Source organism: Urocampus carinirostris, chromosome 3 (genome assembly GCF_059441175.1).
Source record: "Urocampus carinirostris isolate Australia breed hairy pipefish chromosome 3, RoL_Ucar_1.0, whole genome shotgun sequence".
NCBI lineage: Eukaryota > Metazoa > Chordata > Actinopteri > Syngnathiformes > Syngnathidae > Urocampus > Urocampus carinirostris.
The window spans coordinates 22,165,410-22,185,143 of NC_142351.1; the positions used below are offsets into that span (position 1 = coordinate 22,165,410).

The following is a 19,734-nucleotide window of genomic DNA, read 5'->3' on the forward strand; positions in this document are numbered from 1 at the left end:
GCACATGAGGGCGGATTTATTTTCCCTAACAGAAGAATTAAGTGTACTCCATCGAAGACGGCCGAAGTAGTAGTTGAAGTTTGTGCGGGAAGCCTTCTTCTGAAGTCCTTTAGCTTTCTCTTATTGGCCCACGTTTACCCGCAAGATGGCGTCTCGGCTCCTCCCATGGGCGTGCCAAGCCGTTGTTTTGCGCCCACCGTTTTAACAACACAGCGCCTTGATGTCTGGCTTCTCAAAACAACATCGCCTCCACGAGTCCTGTTATCAAAATTCTCTAGACAGAATAATATGCATTTCGAACAGCCTACCCTGACCTTGTACATTGAACTAAAGTCCACTCAGTGAAAATCTTAATTGCATTATGAGTCAATGGTATAAAAACCTTTATAGTCAAATGTATAAAATCCTTTAGAATGAATGAAAATTCAAAGGCATGAGTAAGAATGAGACCAGGAACTGAAAAGTTGTTTTATTAAATGAAGACATGGACAAAATGTTTTGAAATATCCAAATTTGAAACAATCCGATTTCATGCAATATCACGGTTTGTAGTTCATGGATTTCTGGGTCGTCGAGGCACCACTGAGAACGCAACTCTGGATAGGTCTTTCCACTGCTGACGGTTTCTGGTCAGAGTTCTTGCTGTGACAAAGTTGGCCCAGTTATTTTTTTGTCTACCTCTCCTCCTGCTCCCTTATCTTGGCCAGTCCTGATTAACTTGTACGACTTAATTCATGTACTGCAACTAAAAGTGTTAATGAATAAGAAATGAAACAGTAAAAACGTGTATGGAAGCTACTGTGATGCCATTTCATGTGGACAAAGGGAGCTTTTTTTCTTTTTTGCTTAGAAAATAGTTTGGAATTTTCCTTAGAGCTATTCTGTACAAATCAATAAATAAATCAAAATATCAAATGCAGAAAAAACTTTGCATTGCTTTAAGCCTGCAAGGTAACCGATCATATACCTTATTAAAATATCTCTTAGTAAAATATTTCCCATTTAGTAGAAATCACAATACACCCACACCATTTATTTAAAAGTATGCCATACACCCAAATAACCTGAAGTGTGCTACCCATGACTCTCACATGACACCACTTTGCAATACCAAGCTTTACTGGGGAGGCAACTAGCTGTTGCACAGAGTGGATTAGTCAAATCCTTCATTCACAGTTGTGCTACTGTTTTACTGATTCGCTGTCTTACTTTTTATGTATCATACTGTATGTCATTTTCAGGCTCAAATGAAAAAAAAAATAATGTCCGGAAAATACTGACCCTCCAACGGTTTTGTCTCAACAGAAGCACAACTTCCTCCCTCTGCCTCTGAATATTTCAACCAAGCACTCCAATTGCCTCCTTCCTCCGCTTCACCCGCTTCTCTGAGCCTCCTTGATTGGAGCTTGCGTGTCTAACCATGCCGAACAACACCCGAGTAACTCAGCTGGAGCACAGCAGCGAGCCGGTCACCGAGTCAGTGGCTGACCTGCTGTCTCTGGAACATCCCATGGACTACAAGAGCAGCCAGATGAGTATGGGACTGAGCCCAGGCTCCACTGCCCCCGTTAGAGCCCTTCTGCCCTCCCCGGACCCTGATGCCGAGGATGGCAGGCCGGCTTGGAACAATAAACTGGAGTACATCCTGGCACAGGTGGGGTTCTCGGTGGGCCTCGGGAACGTCTGGAGGTTCCCGTACCTGTGCCAAAAGAACGGAGGAGGTAGGTGATGAAGGTTCCTTACATTGTCTTTACTGCCTACTGTATTTTATAGGACTTTCATTTTTATAGGTGCTTACTTGGTACCCTACTTCATCCTCCTCCTCCTCATCGGCATACCGCTGTTCTTTCTCGAGCTTGCGGTGGGTCAGAGAATCCGACGCGGCAGCATTGGCGTGTGGAACTACGTCTATCCCCAGCTGGGAGGCATTGGCGTTTCCAGTCTCATGGTACTGTATACACTCATAACAAACAATTGACCAAATTTTCCAGACAATAGGGTGCTCCCAAATACCCCAAATAGGCCAGAAATTTGAACATGCACCTTATATGGGGACAAAAATGGAAAAGCGTTACCAAATTTGTGGAATTATTGATCAATAATTTATCGCTGATCACATAACGATGGGCTCAACGAGGATCAAACTGGATAGAAATAGTTCAAGCACCAAATCCCACTCACCAAAATCAACTTAGTACCGAGCTTGTTTGCTCCAAAAGTGTACCCCATTGCTTCGTCCCATCTGTTTACAAGTTATGCTCGGATTTTGCCCACTCTACATATGGATGGATACAACTGTGGTATCCACTTTATACTGTAAAGACTTTAGCATTTTAGCTGTGGGGGCTATAATAAAACGGAGAGAAACTGCGCGCAAGTGAAAAAACAACACGGTAATACTGTATATTGCACTTTGAATAGCTAGGGAATGTTCTAGGCAAGTGTACTCTATTTTGGTAAAAACATTATATATTTGACATGTTTTTCGAACACTGTAGCGAAATGGTTCCCAAATGCTAGCCTAAAGGGTATTTAAAGATATTCCTAAGGGAAACAGAGATTTCAAAATATAACTTGAGAAGTAGCATCAATCAACCGAACTTAAACAATGGGAAGTAATTTTGCCTGAGGCACTCGAGACTTAGGGCATACTTACATACATACTTAGGGTATACTATTGATTGCCAGTCAATCACAGGGAGCACAGACAGAAAAGTTTTGAACCACCAAACTACCTGCTGTACATGTATTTTTTATGTGCGATGAAACCGGAGTGCCTGGAGAAAACACTCATGCAAAAGGAGAACATACTAACACCACAGAGGAAGGGTGTTAGCTGGAATCGAACCAGGGAATTCAGAACTATAAATGCTTAGAATCTTTCCAAGAGGTAGCGTCGGCTGATTAACTACTATAGCATGCCTCAGAATGACTAATTATCTCGTCTGTTTTTTTCTATCAGGCGCAAAAAATGTGCCATCATATTTTGCCGTTAGGATCATTATGCATCTCTAGTTAAATTCAGTTAAGCTATTGTTGATGACAGGTATCAATACCTGTGACGACACAGTCTCATTTTAACATTCTGAACAGAATCTGTTTTGTTCAAACTGTTTTGTGATGAAGATAATAAAGTTCAAATAATTGAAAACAGTTATTGGCAGTGTTATTCAAGGAAAATTGTTTGTCCTAGGGCTAACGGTATTTGGTTGAGTATTTACTTGAATTAAGTTCTAGTATCTGTGTGAATAACGTGGTGTTGAACATTAGTGCAGAGTCCCACATTAGTCAAAATTAGGCCGCCTGTCTTCGTTACTCATTTTAAGTTCCTGCCAAGCTCACAGTTGGAGCTGGACAATCACAAAGTGAAGTCGGTTGCCTTGGTGAGAAGTAGACGTTGTAGCCTGCAGCATGTACACATCGATTGTTTCCTTACTATTTGCAGTCTTGTTTGACACATGGAGTAGAGCTTGTCTTGTTAGTCTGTCCAGTCTGCTGGAATAGAATAAAAAAGAATAGAATAGAATAGAATAGAATAGAATAGAATAGAATAGAATAGAATAGAATAGAATAGAATAGCCTTTATTGTCATTGATAACAGCGTTGTGTGTCACGGTTGCCCATTGCCCTCACTTAGGCCCGCCCGTTTGGCGCCAGCGGCTGCTTGCTGCCTGATTGGCTTCCCTCCTATTCAAACCCAGTGCTCTCATTAACTCCTGGTCAGTCCGTCAACGAACCTCTGCACTTGCAAGACTCTGTCCGGTATCCTGCTCGTGTATCCAGTATCAGGTATTGATCCAACCTGTCTTGTCCTGTCTGGTATCTTGCTCCAGTCTCCAGTATCCGGTATCGATGCCGCCTGTCTCGTCCTGTCTGGTATCTTGCTCCAGTCTCCAGTATCAGGTATCGATCCCGCCTGTCTTGTCCTGTCCGGTATCTTGCTCCAGTCTCCAGTATGCGGTATCAATCCCATCTATCTCGGCCTGTCCGGTATCCTGCTCGTGTAACCAGTATCTGGTATCGATCCCATCTGTCCCATCCTGTCCGGTATCTTGCTCGTGTATCCTGTATCTGGTATTGATTCCGTCTGTCCTGTCCGGTTTCGATCTCCCGCGCATGACTGCCCCCGTTCCCGTAAAATAAAGCTTGTGTGAAACATTGTATGCAATGAAATTGGACATGGCACTCCAGGGTAAGCATGTAATTAAGTCTTTCAGGATGAATGTCTGAAAAAAAGATATTTGGAACATACTGCTTAAAGACTGGAGTTATTTAATAGTGCAATGTTTGTTAATGAAGAAGAATAGTGCATCGTAACAATATTGCAATCAGAAGAAGGGCAATAACTTAAAGCAGCAACAAAATATATATAAAAAAAGTTGATTCACTATTTTTTGCGCTTGTTTAGGGTGGTGATTGCCCTGGGAAAGTAGCTGTCTCTGAACCTGTCTGTCCTTGTTTTGAGCGACCTGTATGTCTTACCAGAGGGCAACGGGTCAGCAGCGTGGGAAATGTTTTTTATAATAATAATAGCTCTGCTACGGTATAGCAAGCCAGCAATGTCCTCTAGACTGGGTAGGGAGCAGCCGATGATCTTGGGGAGTGTGAATTACTCTGTAGGTTTTTCTGTCCGCTGCTGTGCTCCCAGCATACTACACGGTAATGCCATATGCTAGAATGCTCTGCACTGCAGCTCTGTAGAAGGACACCAGCAGCTTCTGTTTCAGGTTGTTCCTCCTGAGAACCCTCGCGAAGTGGAGTCGCTGCTGAGCCTTTCAAAAACTGTTCATTTAAAATAAACAGCGTTTTTCTTTTTTTTTTTCTTTTAATTTTTGGAGACTTTGCTCAGGCGATTTACTGTATATGAGCATCCAAAGTGTTTGCAAGACATTTTTCAAATTGTGCCCACTGCAACACTCTCTATCTTAACTATCAGAGAGGAGTAAGACATATTTGTCAAAGCTGGTGGTTGGGGTGGTTGCCTTTGTGTGTATGTGTGCTTTGCTTGCTATAAATAGCGTCTCGGCCAGGACTGCTGAGAGCAAACAGCTCAATAATTCATCGGTACTCACAGTTAAGCTGATGTAGGTTCAGCATCTCCTGCCCCTGGTGATTTATTAGGACTTGTATGACAATGCTAAATGAATAAAATACACACCTTTTAACTTGATTCATGTGTCTTTAACTAATAGCAGTGCGATGTGACTAACCAGAATATCCCTGGTTTTAGTATATTTTTTATTGTTACATGCCAGATAAGGTACCAGTAGGTGCAGTAGATTCTCAAAAATCAAACAACACCAGGCATTCGTAATAAGCACGCTCAGAAAACGCACGATCAACCATTAAAATGGACTGGAGAATAACCTAAATGGCAAAGGCTCAGCCAATGTTCAGCTCCAGGATGATCAAACACAATCTGCAGTTGCCTGTAAGTGCTGTGACAATCCCATGTAGTGGCTTGTCTTTTCCAGGGTGTCTGCTCCTCCTCCTCTACACTGTCAACAGGGTTCTGTTACCTGAGTGTAAAGCCACAGGGGACTGGACTTGTGTTGACGTCAGCGGATTCTATCTCCTGGTTTGGTTTATGATGCCAGCAGTATCTAAGGGCAGAGTGTACATGTTGATGGCTCGGAATTTGTTTTTACCATTCAGCTGATTTTTCAGGACCAGCCTTATTGGAAATATTTGGCAGCTGTTGACTTCCGTGTGTGCTCTTCATGATTTCCATCAGCTTGTGGGATGCCTTGGATGTCGCCTATGTTGCTGTCTAGTAGGTCAGTCCCCTAAGTCCCGATCATCTTACCATTCGGCCACACCTGTCTAATCCGAATGACATAACTACTTAGGTGGATCGCTTCCCTCAGAAGCTGGTTCCTGCTGTGCTGCTAGGTGTTCATGGAGTTGTGTTAGCCTCTTCATCCAGTATGCATGGATCATGTGGTGCTGTTCAGTTTTTTTACCTTTGAACCTCTTCCTTGGATATCTGCCATTGTGATGGTTACGTGGTCTCTTTCAGGGAAGTTCTTATTGTCGTCTCTTAGGTCCACTAACCATTGGGCATTGCTGTTGTGTGACACCTTTTTACCCATATGCTTTTCCAGTATTCTTCCCTGCCATTGTGAGTACACCTTTGCTCGTTTATTTTCCTGGTCTCTCCCTCCTTATAGCGCTTTTCCACTACGTGTTTTTTGCTCGAATTGACTTGCCTCGCCACGGGTGGCAAAAACTTTTCCAAGTATTGTTTCCCATTACAAGGCTGCTAGCCATTAGTGCAGTTTTGAGTGCCTCCTGTATGGAGAGTGAGTTCTGAGAGTTTCTGGGTACCACTTTGCTCAACATGTTCCCTTTTTGCAGTTCAGCTACCTGGATAACTTGTCTCCTGCTGTCTTTATCTTGGCCTCTAGGTGCATCTGCAATGGTGATTTATGTTTGTTACGTCCCAAATCCATCTTGCACCCGAGTATCTCCATTGGCACTGTTTCTGTGCTTGTTAGTCTCGTTGTTCCTGTGGGTATTGTCTTCAGAGCGTCATTCAAATACACTAGTAGATCTTCTAAAAGTACTTTGCAACTCAGCTTGTGTACGCTTCAGGGGCTCTAGGTTTTCTGTTGAGTCACAATCTTCCTTCTAGAGTAAGCAGCTCGGAGGTTTCGTAGTAACTAATGGTTCCCCCTAATTGCTGTCCTTGTCCACTTGTGTTTTGTTCTAGTATGCCATTTCTAATGAGTATGCCCACAAATAAAAATAAAAAAATACTCTGGACTTGTGACCACAGAACAAGGCTGTATTTGTGTCTCAAGTGCGCTTACAAAATGGCTGACAATCATTATGTACATTAATTTATATTTTTATAGCCAGAACATGGCAAGCTATGACAAAAAAGAAACACAGGTCAGTAGAGAGGGAAGTTCTCCAAATCCCAGCTTCACACCAGTCATTTGTCGGGACTGAATCCTGCAGGTGGTTTGACAAGGCTCATGGCCTCCCTCCCAAGAGTAATTCAGAACACCATTTACAACAGGGATCTCCAACGTTTTTCAAGCTGAGAGCTACTTTTTGTTAGTAATTAGCGCAAAGGGCACCAAGTTTGATATGCATTTCCAAAATAACTACTTATCAGGTTATAACTATGTGATTACATTGTTATTTACCAGGTTGATTATTGGAAGTAGGGTCAGATAGAAGCAGTCAACCACACAAAAAAATAAATAAATACTTGAAATTCACAAAGACCGAGCACTGTTGAGTTTTTTTCAAAACAGGTCCTAAGCTGTCCTTACGGGGTACCCTGGTTGGAAACCCCTGTTTTAGAACAATGTAAAGACCGGATAACGTCTAAATGAATACATATATTGAGAAAGAATAAAATAGAAAATAACTACAATAACTAATCATGATGTGCAATTTTTACCACTAAATGGTTTGCTTTATTAAAATAAAAACTGACGATTAAGAGGATAAAACCTATAACTTGGAAAACTCACAAAAATCTATCAATACAGTGACACAGTTCAATATTAAAACACCACCCAGGAATCTTTTTGTGCGTAAAAATGTAATTACGTTCAGTGATATAACATATAAACTAAAATAGTAGTACAGGATAACTACCCACAAAAAGAAAAACATTTTATTATTTGTAATATTTTTTCAAACAAATTGCACAGTTTCTCATGTATCCTTAAGAGTTTCTAAAATGCTGGGTTTTGTTGCAAATAATTATACCCAGAGCGAGTTTTAGGGGTAGGGATCAAGTTTATCTGTGTTAGGGATTAGTATTATTGGTAAGGGGATACATTTTTAGTTCCATGACAATTTTGGAGTGGTCTTTGGATAAAAGAGAAGGGTTGTTTCTGTTTATTTTTAGTTGCTATTCAGGATTTCTTCTAGTATTTGGAGGAGATGTGCTCTTCTTCTGGAATTTCTACTGCAAAATATTTTGATGTGTTTTCATATGTCACATACAGTTCCAAACATATACAAAATATGTCAGATGTTAATCTTTGTTTCTTTGCATCACCGCGGCAGGTTTGTGGCTTTGTGGGCCTTTACTACAACGTGATCATTGGATGGAGCATCTTTTACTTCTTTGAGTCCTTCCAGTACCCGCTCCCTTGGGCCGAGTGTCCGGTCCAGATCAACGGAACCCAAGCCAGTAAGCAGTCAAAATAAATCCTTCAAATAGAATGCATTCAAAGATTAAATACCTAATGCTTTATATAATCAAAAGACGATTTCAAGGGTGGACTGTACTATACACTTACTTTGCACACACTTTAATGCATTATATTATTATTAAGTCAGACTATTCTATTGGTATGTGAGTGTGAGCTTTTAACTTATCATTGAAATTTGAAGTGTATTATTGTGTCACTTTGAATTCTGACACAAAACAGATTTAGAGAGAAAAATAAAACAGTCAATAAGCCATGATTAACCAAATCTAGGATTTCTCATCTAATCTAATACCTTCAATAGAATAGATGTGTTCTTTTACTATAGTTATTGTAAATCTTGTCTATTGTCTTGTTATTGTTCATCACATTTGCAGATGTTATTCATATACATTTTAACTCTGTTTTTCCTCTGTTAACGTATTTTACTGACTATAAATCTTAATGGATTATAAATCGCAAATTAAATTTATTTGATAAAATCCAACACCAAAAACATACCTGTCATCTTGAAAGGCAATTTAAAATTAAAATAGAATAGAGAATAACAGGCTGAATAAGCGTACAGTGTACTAATGTGACATAACTGACATGCCTCTTAATGTCAGTGATGATATAACATATTAAGAGTTAATCGGATGACTAGCATAAAGAACACGACTACCAAACTATCGGTTTTACCCCAAATAACTAAATCTAATGACATCTCATCCTCTGTGTCAATTTCCAAACCACTCATCCAACTTGGGAGTTTAGAAGTTGGGCCGCTTCCTCTTCCATGTCGTTTACGTCTGACTCATCGTAACTTCCGTTTCTCGCTAACTCCAAACATTCTTTCTGCTCTTTGACAACCATTTTGGCTGCATATTTCAAGTTAAGTTAAGTCATGTTTATTTGTATAGCCATTGATGCAGGAGCCAATGCAGGTTAGCTAAAATCGGAGTAATGTGATCAGACTTTCTTGTCTTAAATAGAAGCCCCACTGAAGCATTTTGTACCAGCTGCAGGCTCTTCATGCTAGACTTCGGGAGACCAGAGTAGTACATTACAGTAATAGAGACCGACAGGACGGGAGGTACAGCATAGGCCCAATTATGCAATGTTGCAGAGATGCAAAATAGCTGTTCTTGTATAATCCTCAACGTATAACTGGACGGACAGATTAGGGTCAAATGTGACGCCTAGATTTTTGACTGAGTTACCCTGAGTGATATTAAATTTGTCAATGTTCAGAGCAGTGTTTGAGAAAAAGTCACAGCATTTAAAAGGATCAATTATTAACATTTAATAATTAACATGTTTTTTCGGACTTGAGGGGCAAGAAGTTAAGTGACCTCCATCTTGTTATTCAAAACTCCACAATTCAATGGGGCAGTTTCCTCCACTGAAAGATAGTTTAGTGTCATCTGTAAAGTAATGGAAACTGATAGTATACTTGAGAATAATATCACCTAATGCAAGCATATAAATGGTAAAACGAAGGGGAACAAGTACTGAGCCCTGCAGAACGCCACAGGTAATTACACCATATCCACGCAATGCGTCCTATCTGAGAGGCAGAATCTGAAACCATGAGAGGACAGTTTCTGAGAGACCAATCCATTTTTCCAGCCAATCTAATGAGATATTATGGTCCACAGTGTCATAGGCAGCACTGAGGTCCAGCGGCAGACACAGTGATAAAGTGCCAGAGTCCATTGCCTGGAGAAAATTGTTGTTTACCTTGACCTGGGCTGTCTCAGTGGAGTGATTAACCCTGAATCCTAACTGCACAAATTCAAAAAGCTAATTCTCAGTCATAAAACTGTTCAGCTGCTGTGCCACAACTTTTTCAAGTACTATAGTAAGAAACGGTAGGTTTGACACAGGTCTGTAATTACATAGGCTTTCTGCATCAACTGCAGTACACGATTATCTTTTTGGTGTGATTTGTATTCAGCCCCTTCTCAGCTGTTTTAATAAATTACCAGCAATGTTGAAATTATCAACAGAGGCCAAGAGCACCCTCTTGCGGTTTAGTGTAAAAATAACATGTGAAATGATATAATATTGTGTTAGTAATTGCACACACAAGTTACACCCGAGTATAAGTCTCACAGCCAGCCAAACTATGAAAATAAGACTTAGCAGTCCGGAAAAATACAGTAATCCTACCACTCAGAAGACCTAGAACTAGTGAAGTACAATTTTTTTCTTTCTGCCTACGTAATAGATAGATAGATAGATAGATAGATAGATAGATAGATAGATAGATAGATAGATAGATAGATAGATAGATAGATAGATAGATAGATAGATAGATAGATAGATAGATAGATAGATAGATAGATAGATAGATAGATAGATAGATAGATAGATAGATAGATAGATAGATAGATAGATAGATAGATAGATAGATAGATAGATAGATAGATAGATAGATAGATAGATAGATAGATAGATAGATAGATAGATAGATAGATAGATAGATAGATAGATAGATAGATAGATAGATAGATAGATAGATAGATAGATAGATAGATAGATAGATACTTTGTTCATCCCCGAAGGGAAATTCACATTTCCAGCAGCATCCCTGAGCTGAGAACAATCGAGAACAATCGAAAATAACACGAGAGCTGCTGGAGTGGCTGCCATTCGTGACGGCGCCGGAAGAAACGATTCAATTTGAATCATGTACAAACAAACAAACAATTGAATCATGTACAAACAAACAAAAAAACAAAATATTTATGTTTCAATAAGTAAAATAGCATAGGTGCAACAAAATTGTTGAACCAAAGCATCTAATTATGTTACAGTTGTGGTGCCAGAGTGCGAGAAGAGTTCGGCCACGACCTACTTTTGGTACCGTCAGACACTCAACATCACCAGCAGTATCGATGACACTGGCGGCCTCAACTGGAAGATGACGCTCTCCCTGCTGGTGGCTTGGATCTTGGTCTGCTTGGCTGTTATCAAGGGCATCCAGTCATCTGGCAAGGTGGTTTACTTCTCATCTTTCAATTATGTTGACTGTCTTCTGAATTCTGATTGACTTGAACTGAAAATCATAAATTGCATTTTCAGTATAAGACAGGTTGTTTACATTCTGTATTCTATCATTTGCATCAAAGTGAGAGGAATCCAAAGACAAAAAAAGCAAAATCGAATCAATCAAATGCAAGTCTATGACACAAATGGAAAATTGACCGCCGTGTTGTCTTTAGCATCCAAGCACGGAGTAAATCATCTCATTGAATGAAACCACAGAGCCCATTAAAAATATCATAATTGATTTTTTTGCCCCGAGGATAATCTAATGATCATTACCAAGATTATTCCCGGAGGCAGAAAGTATATTTGACTAATGCCTTCCAACCTTAGCTTTCAACTGCTCTTCCTCTAAGATGGGGTGACTTTAAAAAAGCATACACTTTTTTCTAAGGTATGGAAAAATGTTCAAATTCTCAAAAAAAAGAAATAGCCAATTTTTTTTACTTTTAGAAGTGATTATCTCTTAATTTACAAATAAAAATTAAATGTGGGGTGCGTCACTTGAGATATCTCTAAATACTTGAAAGTAGAATATTTTCTAAAGTATCTGTTAAAACCTTTGTTTGTGTTAACAGATACTTTGTTTTTGTTTCTTTGTTTTTGTGTATGTGTTTGTCACCCCTCTTGAGGGATATGACCAGGACACGTAGATAGATCTGTTCACATTGTCACGGTTGCCATGAGGCCCAATTGGCCCCGCCCTTGTGGGGCCAGCTGCAGCTTGTTGACGGATTGCCTCCCTGTCAGTGTTTAAACTCTGTCCTGTCAGTCACTTTTTGTCGGTCCGTCTGCGAATCTTTCTTTTTATACGGCAAGCCCTTTTTCACCTGTCCCGTTTTGTGCTCCTGTTTGTTTCCCGCAGCGATCGGTTTTTATCTCGACCACCGCTGCTCCCCCGACTGTTTCCGAATTACGACTTGTTTTGATCTCGACCACGTCTGTTCTGCCGTTCTGAATAACGATCCAATTTTAATTTTGACCACGTCTACTCTCCTCTCCTGGCTTTCGACTTGTCTCCGATCTTGACCACGTTTTTTGCTCTCCTGTCCCGGCTACTGACCTATTTTTTCCGCTCCCGACACCGCCATCGCTCGCCACAGGAGTGCCACTTCCTCGTTCAGAGCGACCTGCTCCCCGCAACCAGCAATCACCGGATCGTGTGTGCAATCTTTTCCCTTCTTCCTAATAAAAGTAGTGGTAACGTTACGCGAGTGGCTCCTGTTTCCGTTCTGGTCCTGACACACAATGCCCAACAGAGTTAAAATAGCCCTTATAATATTTTTTCCACCGAGCCTATTTGCTTTCACCTTACTTTTAGCAAAGCTGTTCAGGTAGAAGGAGGAAAGGGGGGAGAGGGGGGTGTGTGGAAAGTAAATGTATTCCCGTCATCGCAATTTTTTTTGTGTAGCACGAAGATGGTAAAAGTAACAATAAGCTTGTTCGAAGGCTTGTTCCAAGTACATTTTATACAGCAACGCAAACCCTCAAAAAGATGAAAAAAGATGAATTAATTGGAGCGTGTCTAAGAAATGCAAATACTCGCACATGCAACATAAGGAGCGTGACAGAGGTCGCAATGACTCATGCCAGCAAATGACCAGGGCAAGTAATAAGGTCACAAAATCTGTACTGCACGCTCAAATAATTAGATACTACAGGTGAGAAATAATACAATAAATAAATATTTACACAACACAAGAATAAATAACAGTTGAAATAAAAATATTTTAAAAAATTAACTAAATTTACATGATGCATGTTAGTCTTCAATTGTGTTTGTTCGCTTGTGCTTTCTAATTTGGGCACAATACAAAACCAACGTGGCAGCACGGCGGCGCAGTGGTTAGCGCGTGTGCGGCACAGTTCTAAGGTCTTGGGAACCTCCTGTGTGGGTTCAAATCCAGCTACCGGACTTCCTGTGCGGAGTTTGTATGTTTTCCCGTGCTTGCGTGGGTTTCCTCCGGGCACTCCGGTCTCCTCCCACATTCCAAAGACATGCATTTCAGGTGGAAGGGCCGGTCCAAATCGTTCCTAGGTGTGAATGAGTGTGCAAGTTGTCTGTCCCTGTGTGCCCTGCAATTGGCTGGCAACCAGTTCAGGGTGTGTCCCCTGCCCACTGCCCGATGATTGCTGGTATGGGCTCCAGCACCCCCGCGACCCTGATGAGGATAAGCGGTGCAGCTAATGAGATGAGATGAGACAAAAACAACATAAAAAAAATGAACAGAATAAAATATTTGCACTCAATCTTGATCAAGCGCGGAGTCCTTGCATGTGGTTTCACCCCATTGTCTCCATGGCAACATGGTGCAATCTGACCTCCTTGTCTCCTTCAGGTGATGTACTTCAGCTCTCTCTTCCCTTACGTGGTGCTTTTCTGCTTCCTGGTGAGAGGATTGCTGCTAAAGGGTGCGGTGGACGGTATCGCACACATGTTCACGCCAAAGGTGAGACTTTGCCTGGAGACGGGGAAAAGTGACGGTGTTGCGATGTAGGAGGGGTTGATCTTCTAGTGAAAAATGTAATCGATTTAAGAAAGGACCTTGTTCATGAGGGCTGCGAGCCCCCACAGCCACTATTAAAATTTTAGAAGAAGGTAAAGCTGGTAAGCTAATGCTATACATAAAGTTTGGTTTAATATACATATGTATTTACATTATATTTATTTTTATGTATATTGGCAAAGTGTAAACAATAAAGTCCTTGACTGGAAAAGAGGAATTCCGTTGTTGGTTAATTCATTACCAACTCATGCATCCTCATTTTAGGCTAACTGGCAACAAGAATCAATATTGTGTTCTTGGTTTATTTATACATTCAATTTTAAAAGTGCCATCATTGATAACATGTTACAAGATCACTTCAAAAAATTGTAAAATGGGGAAAACTCCAGATTATTCAAAAGGTTAATTTCTGAGTATGATACAGGTTTATTTAGGGATGGGGCTACCAGCCCTTTTTAAGGTATTATTACTTCGGATGGTGGTCACTCCCACTGTGAACTGTCATCTAGCGGACATTTTTTCCAATCAGAAACAATTAACTTAAATTAGGACAATGATCATACAAATCTATTGTCATCAATTTAATGCAATTATTTATTCAGTTATCCTTTTAAATAAACGTATTTGGACCCGATCAGGTACAGTCAGTGCTGTCATGAAAGACCGTGCACCAAAGACCTATTTACAGCACCTAGTATTCCCAGGCGATCTCCCATCCAAGTACTAACCGGGCCCGATCCTGCTTATCTCACCAAGATCGGGCGTTCTCAGGGTGGTATGGCCGTACACAGGTCAATTATGGGTAATAAATGAAAATATTTTGGAGATTGAAAGATGTTTCTTTAAAAATCTTTTTTTCATGGACAAATCCAATTCCAATACTCATCTCCCACAATTTCTTTCATTGCACTATTATTATAACTTGGGTCAGTCTCTAAGCACTACACATTCTGACAGTCTTTTAACTCTTTTTCTCTTTAAAGTCTTTATGACATGGTTACCCAGGAGTGCCATCTCTAATTGTCGCATACAATGTTTCACCACGTTGATATAGATGACAATAAAGAGCATTCTATATTCTATCGCTTTCTTTTCCATCCATCATTTCATTTTCGGAACCACTTATCCTCACCAGGGTGGCGGGGGCACTGAAACCCACCCTTTATCTTCGGGCAGGGGGCAGGGGACTCCCTGAACTGGTTGCTAGCCAGTCCCAGGTCACACAGAGACATACAACCATTCACACGCTCACTCATATCTTGGGAGAATTTTGGAACTACCAATTGACCTTCCTGAACCTCCGCACCGTGGTGCTCTATTCTATTCTATTTTATTCTATTCTATTCTAATCTATTCTATTCTATTCTATTCTATTCTTTATGTGTTTCTATTCTATTCTATTCTATACAATCTTATAAGTAACCCTTAATACCTAATACTGCATGTATATTTATATTTATTCTTCTTTGGATTACTTGCAACCATGCAATGGGATATTTGTATGGAAAACCTATTCTCAAATGGTTGTGTGTCCCACTACTTCCACGATTTTGTCACCTTCTAGCCTGACTTTGGCTTGTGTTTACACGCTAACACTACTGAGTTAACTATCTACAGTTCATCAGTTTGAATTTGTAAACACAAACTTTGTGTGTGACAGTTAGTCCATTTGTTTCCAAAGGCAATTGACTGGTGCTAGATATGTGTGAGAAGAATAAGATACACTATTTCTATTCTTTTACTATGGTGAAAAAATATGTGTGTGACTGTTGCATTGGACCACTGCACTACCATCCTCATCTTTATCATCAGTTCCTTCCTCTCGTTTTCTTGTCACTATTCACTGTCCTCTATATCAGGAACTAAAATGCCACCAAATATAAACTTATCTTGAAAAAGGAGAGCTAAAGTATTAGTGCAGCGGCTGTAACTGATTAAATTTTCTTCATAACTGGTTACTGTATTCAAAATAGAACTTGCTTGTGTTATTTGCATCTTGGATCTTTCAGCAGTTTTACTTCATGTGCTGCACTTGATTGTCCGACAGGATTTTTTTGGAAGCACGTAAGGCCCTGGTGTGAAATATGTGACCACTAGATGGCGCTGTGTTGTCTGGTGCAAGCAAGGGCCAGTGCCGCAGTGCACAGCATGGCGGCTGGATGCCGGACTAACATGGCGGCTACCTAAGTGTGGATTCCACTGTGAAAAAGAAATACAAATTTCTCGAATAATGATTTTTTTTTACATTTTTTATAAAACTAACTTTGGTGTTATAGTTCGTGTATTTTATCCCGGTATTTAAATCAATGTTGTTTTTTACTGAATGAAAGTTTTTTGTACTAGTGGGAGGCACTAGATATTACACACTGTCCCTTTAAATGTTATTTTAGTTTACTGAAAATTTAAGAAAAGTCTTTCGAGCAGCAGAAAGTTATATGCCAGTCAGTTAACTATCATTTTATGTTATGTATTTTGACCAAGTCAGTACCAGATTAATGTTTTACATTATTCTTTATCTTATATTTGATATTTGATTCCCGTGTTTCCGTTTCACTACTTCGGCCAATTTTAAGACATTTTCGATTTTAGGTTTCAGTCATAGATTTTCCTTTCAGTGCATCCCTAATGATTTTGAAAATATGTATTATTATTAATGTTACGAATGCACCATGTTTAGATCCCACTCATACATTGAACTCAAAAGGAAAACAACTGCAGATTTTATTTACATTTTAGAGCGTTTGGAGCCGAAATTGAATAGTGAAGTAAACGTCCTTCTTGCATGCAATATTTCAGCTGGAGAAGATGCTGGAGCCACAAGTGTGGCGGGAGGCGGCCACACAGGTGTTTTTCGCACTGGGTCTCGGCTTTGGTGGGGTCATTGCCTTCTCCAGCTACAACAAGCGGGACAACAACTGCCACTTTGATGCCGCGCTGGTCTCCATCATCAACTTTGTTACATCCATCTTGGCCACGCTGGTCGTCTTTGCTGTCTTGGGCTTCAAGGCCAACATCATGAATGAGAAGTGTGTCGTGGAGTGAGTTTGTCAGAGACTTACGTCTTCATTAATTTTGTTTGCATCCATTTTTCAGCATAGTAATATAAACTAGTTTATGTACGATACTTAACTTCTGAAAATTTGCAGGAATGCAGAGAAGATCTTGGTGTACCTCAACACAAGCGTGCTGAGCAAAGAGCTCATCCCTGCCCACATCAATTTCTCACACCTGAGCACGCAAGATTACGCAGAAATGTATGGCGTCATTAAAACAGTCAAAGAGGACAGCTTTGCCCAGCTTGGCCTGGATCAATGTGTGCTAGAGGATGAACTCAACAAGGTGAGTCAGACATCCTCTTCCCTATTAATTACATTTTACAGATAGCTCCTTTTTTGTGTCTAATATAACATTATCTCATGGATATACATATTACATAGGTCGGATATCAATAATTATAATGATAACAATAGTCACATACTGTAGTTTATACACTAATCATCGTAGTACCCATCTATTAATGTTATAATGCAATGATAATAAAAACAACAGCAATAATAACATATGATACAATAATGGTAACAATAGCAACAAGGTTAACTATAGTTGTAAACCATCCATTTGTTATGCAATATTTCCAATCTCTAGTATCGCTCGTACCCCATTTTCTTCATCTCTGTATTCTGCCAGTAATGTTTTTTTGTCTTTAAATTTGAACACGTGAATAGTTGGACATTGTTTGATCTCGTCTTGTAAATTGTTCCAAAGTTTGACTCCACACACAGACACATACATACTTTTCCTGGTAGTTCTCACCTTTGGGATTTTGAATTTACTACAGCCCCTTAAGTTATAATTTCCCTCTTTCCGAGTAAACAATTTTTGGATGTTTTCTGGCACTATGTGTTTGCTGACCTTAAATAGCAGTTGTGAAATGAAAAATTTTACTAAATCATCCAATTTTAAGGAATGAAATATTAGTATGATCCCAATATCCTACCCTGTGTATGGTTCTAATTGCACGTTTTTGGAGGATAAAAAGGGGCTGTAGTGAACTTTTGGAATTATTGCCCCAGACTTCTCCACAATATATTAAGTATGGCAGAACTAGAGAACAATATAATATAATATATATATATATATATATATATATATATATATATATATATATATATATATATATATATATATATATATATATATATATATATATAAGACACGCTGGAATAACCTTCTTTTTTCATCTTTTTTTAAGGTTTGGGTTAATTCGAAACAGTCCTTTTCTTTTTTCACCCTTTTCACACTACATTAACACAAAACCACAAGGGCGAGCATGAAATCACTCTTCACTCCCTCTCCCGCCTTTCCAGCTTCCAAATGTGTTGCAAATTTCTTGAACCAGTATTTAAACAAAAAACGCAAGGTTATATGATAGTTCATGTATTTTTGCTTATTATTTAAAACAATATTGTTCTTTCAATATATATATATATATATATATATATATATATATATATATATATATATATATATATTTATATATATATATATATATATATATATATATATTAAATGATGTGCATGTGCTCTATAACTACTTTAAAAAAATATTATTATTGTTTTTTTGTATCTTATATAGAGGATTTAAGTTTGAGGTTGTATAGGAGAGCAATAGATGATATATAGAGCGTTTGAAAATATTGTTTGAAAACCCGTCTCTGTGGGTGTCCAACTCATCTTAAAATGGTTGTTAGTGGGTTTCCGTGCTAGCTAAGCTGATCATTTGAAACGGAGGTGTTGGAGGAGAAGATATAATCTAATTTTACATGACTTTTCAAGCGCATGTCACTCCTCATTATGCAGGCAGTGCAGGGCACCGGCCTTGCTTTTATTGCCTTCACGGAAGCCATGACGCACTTCCCAGCCAGTCCCCTCTGGTCGGTCATGTTCTTCTTCATGCTGATTAATTTGGGCCTGGGGAGCATGATCGGGACCATGACGGGCATCACCACACCCATCCTCGACGCCTTCAAGATACGCAAAGAGATCTTGTGTGGTGAGCTTTGAGCTTGTTCTCTGTACGGTTCCAAGTGAGTCAAAGTTTTAATGCCTTCTTTGTGTCTTTCAGTGGTTTGTTGCATCATTGCATTCTTGCTGGGCCTGCTGTTTGTGCAACGCTCCGGGAACTATTTTGTCACTATGTTCGATGACTACTCTGCGGGATTGCCGCTCACGGTAGTTGTGATCTTGGAAAACATCTCTGTGGCATGGATATATGGAACCAAAAGGTACAGAATGACTAGCAGTCTTGAATTGAAGCACTTAAAACAAGGCAAAACACACAATTACATATCTGAAAAAACATTGTGTATTATTTTCCATTTCCCCCCAACCACGGATAAAATATTGATTTAATTAATTTATTTTTTAATGCCTGATGTTTTATCCATCCATCCATTATCTGCACCACTTATAGTAGGGTCGCAGGGGTGCATGAGCCCATCCCAGCTATCTTCGGACAGTGGGCAGGGGACACCCTGAACTGGTTGCCAGGGCACACAGAGACCGACAACTCATCTCTAACACCTAGGGAAAATTGGGACCGGCTAATTAACCTGTCATGCATGTTTTTGGAATGTGGTAGGAAACCAATGTGCCTGGGGTAAACCCATGCTTGGGGAGAACATGAAAAGTAAGCAAAGGAAGGCTGGTAGCTGGGTTGAACCCATGACCTCAGAACAATGCTGCGGACGTGCTAACTCAGCTGCAGTGCAGCTCTAATTATTTATTCCAAATTAAATACAAAAAGTGAATAAAATAAAGATATTTCAATAGCATGGCAACTGAGGAACAAATAAATATTAAAATGGGACAGTGTATAGATTTTATCTTTCTATTATCATTTGCCAATGAGAGCCATGACCTGCTTTCTTCGGCCGCTTGCCGTAGCTACTTTTGCTCGTTCCTTTTCAGCATCTCCTTTCTAGACAATTGGGCTATAAATTTACCAAACTTAATAG

At 39.7% G+C, this 19,734-nt stretch overlaps 1 protein-coding gene across 2 annotated transcripts in view; it reads left to right on the forward strand.

Annotated features, from left to right (window-relative positions):
• Positions 1-19,734, forward strand: part of slc6a17 (solute carrier family 6 member 17) — a 63,756-nt gene that overhangs the window by 7,837 nt on the left and 36,185 nt on the right. For both annotated transcript variants that reach the window (XM_088331067.1, XM_088331066.1), the window contains exons 2-10: positions 1,306-1,721; positions 1,791-1,948; positions 8,032-8,158; positions 10,979-11,160; positions 13,550-13,660; positions 16,514-16,755; positions 16,864-17,056; positions 18,578-18,770; positions 18,843-19,002. In XM_088331067.1, coding sequence (XP_088187193.1) covers positions 1,421-1,721; positions 1,791-1,948; positions 8,032-8,158; positions 10,979-11,160; positions 13,550-13,660; positions 16,514-16,755; positions 16,864-17,056; positions 18,578-18,770; positions 18,843-19,002 — 1,667 coding nt within the window. In that variant the 5' untranslated portion in view covers positions 1,306-1,420. The remainder of the gene's footprint in view (positions 1-1,305; positions 1,722-1,790; positions 1,949-8,031; positions 8,159-10,978; positions 11,161-13,549; positions 13,661-16,513; positions 16,756-16,863; positions 17,057-18,577; positions 18,771-18,842; positions 19,003-19,734) is intronic.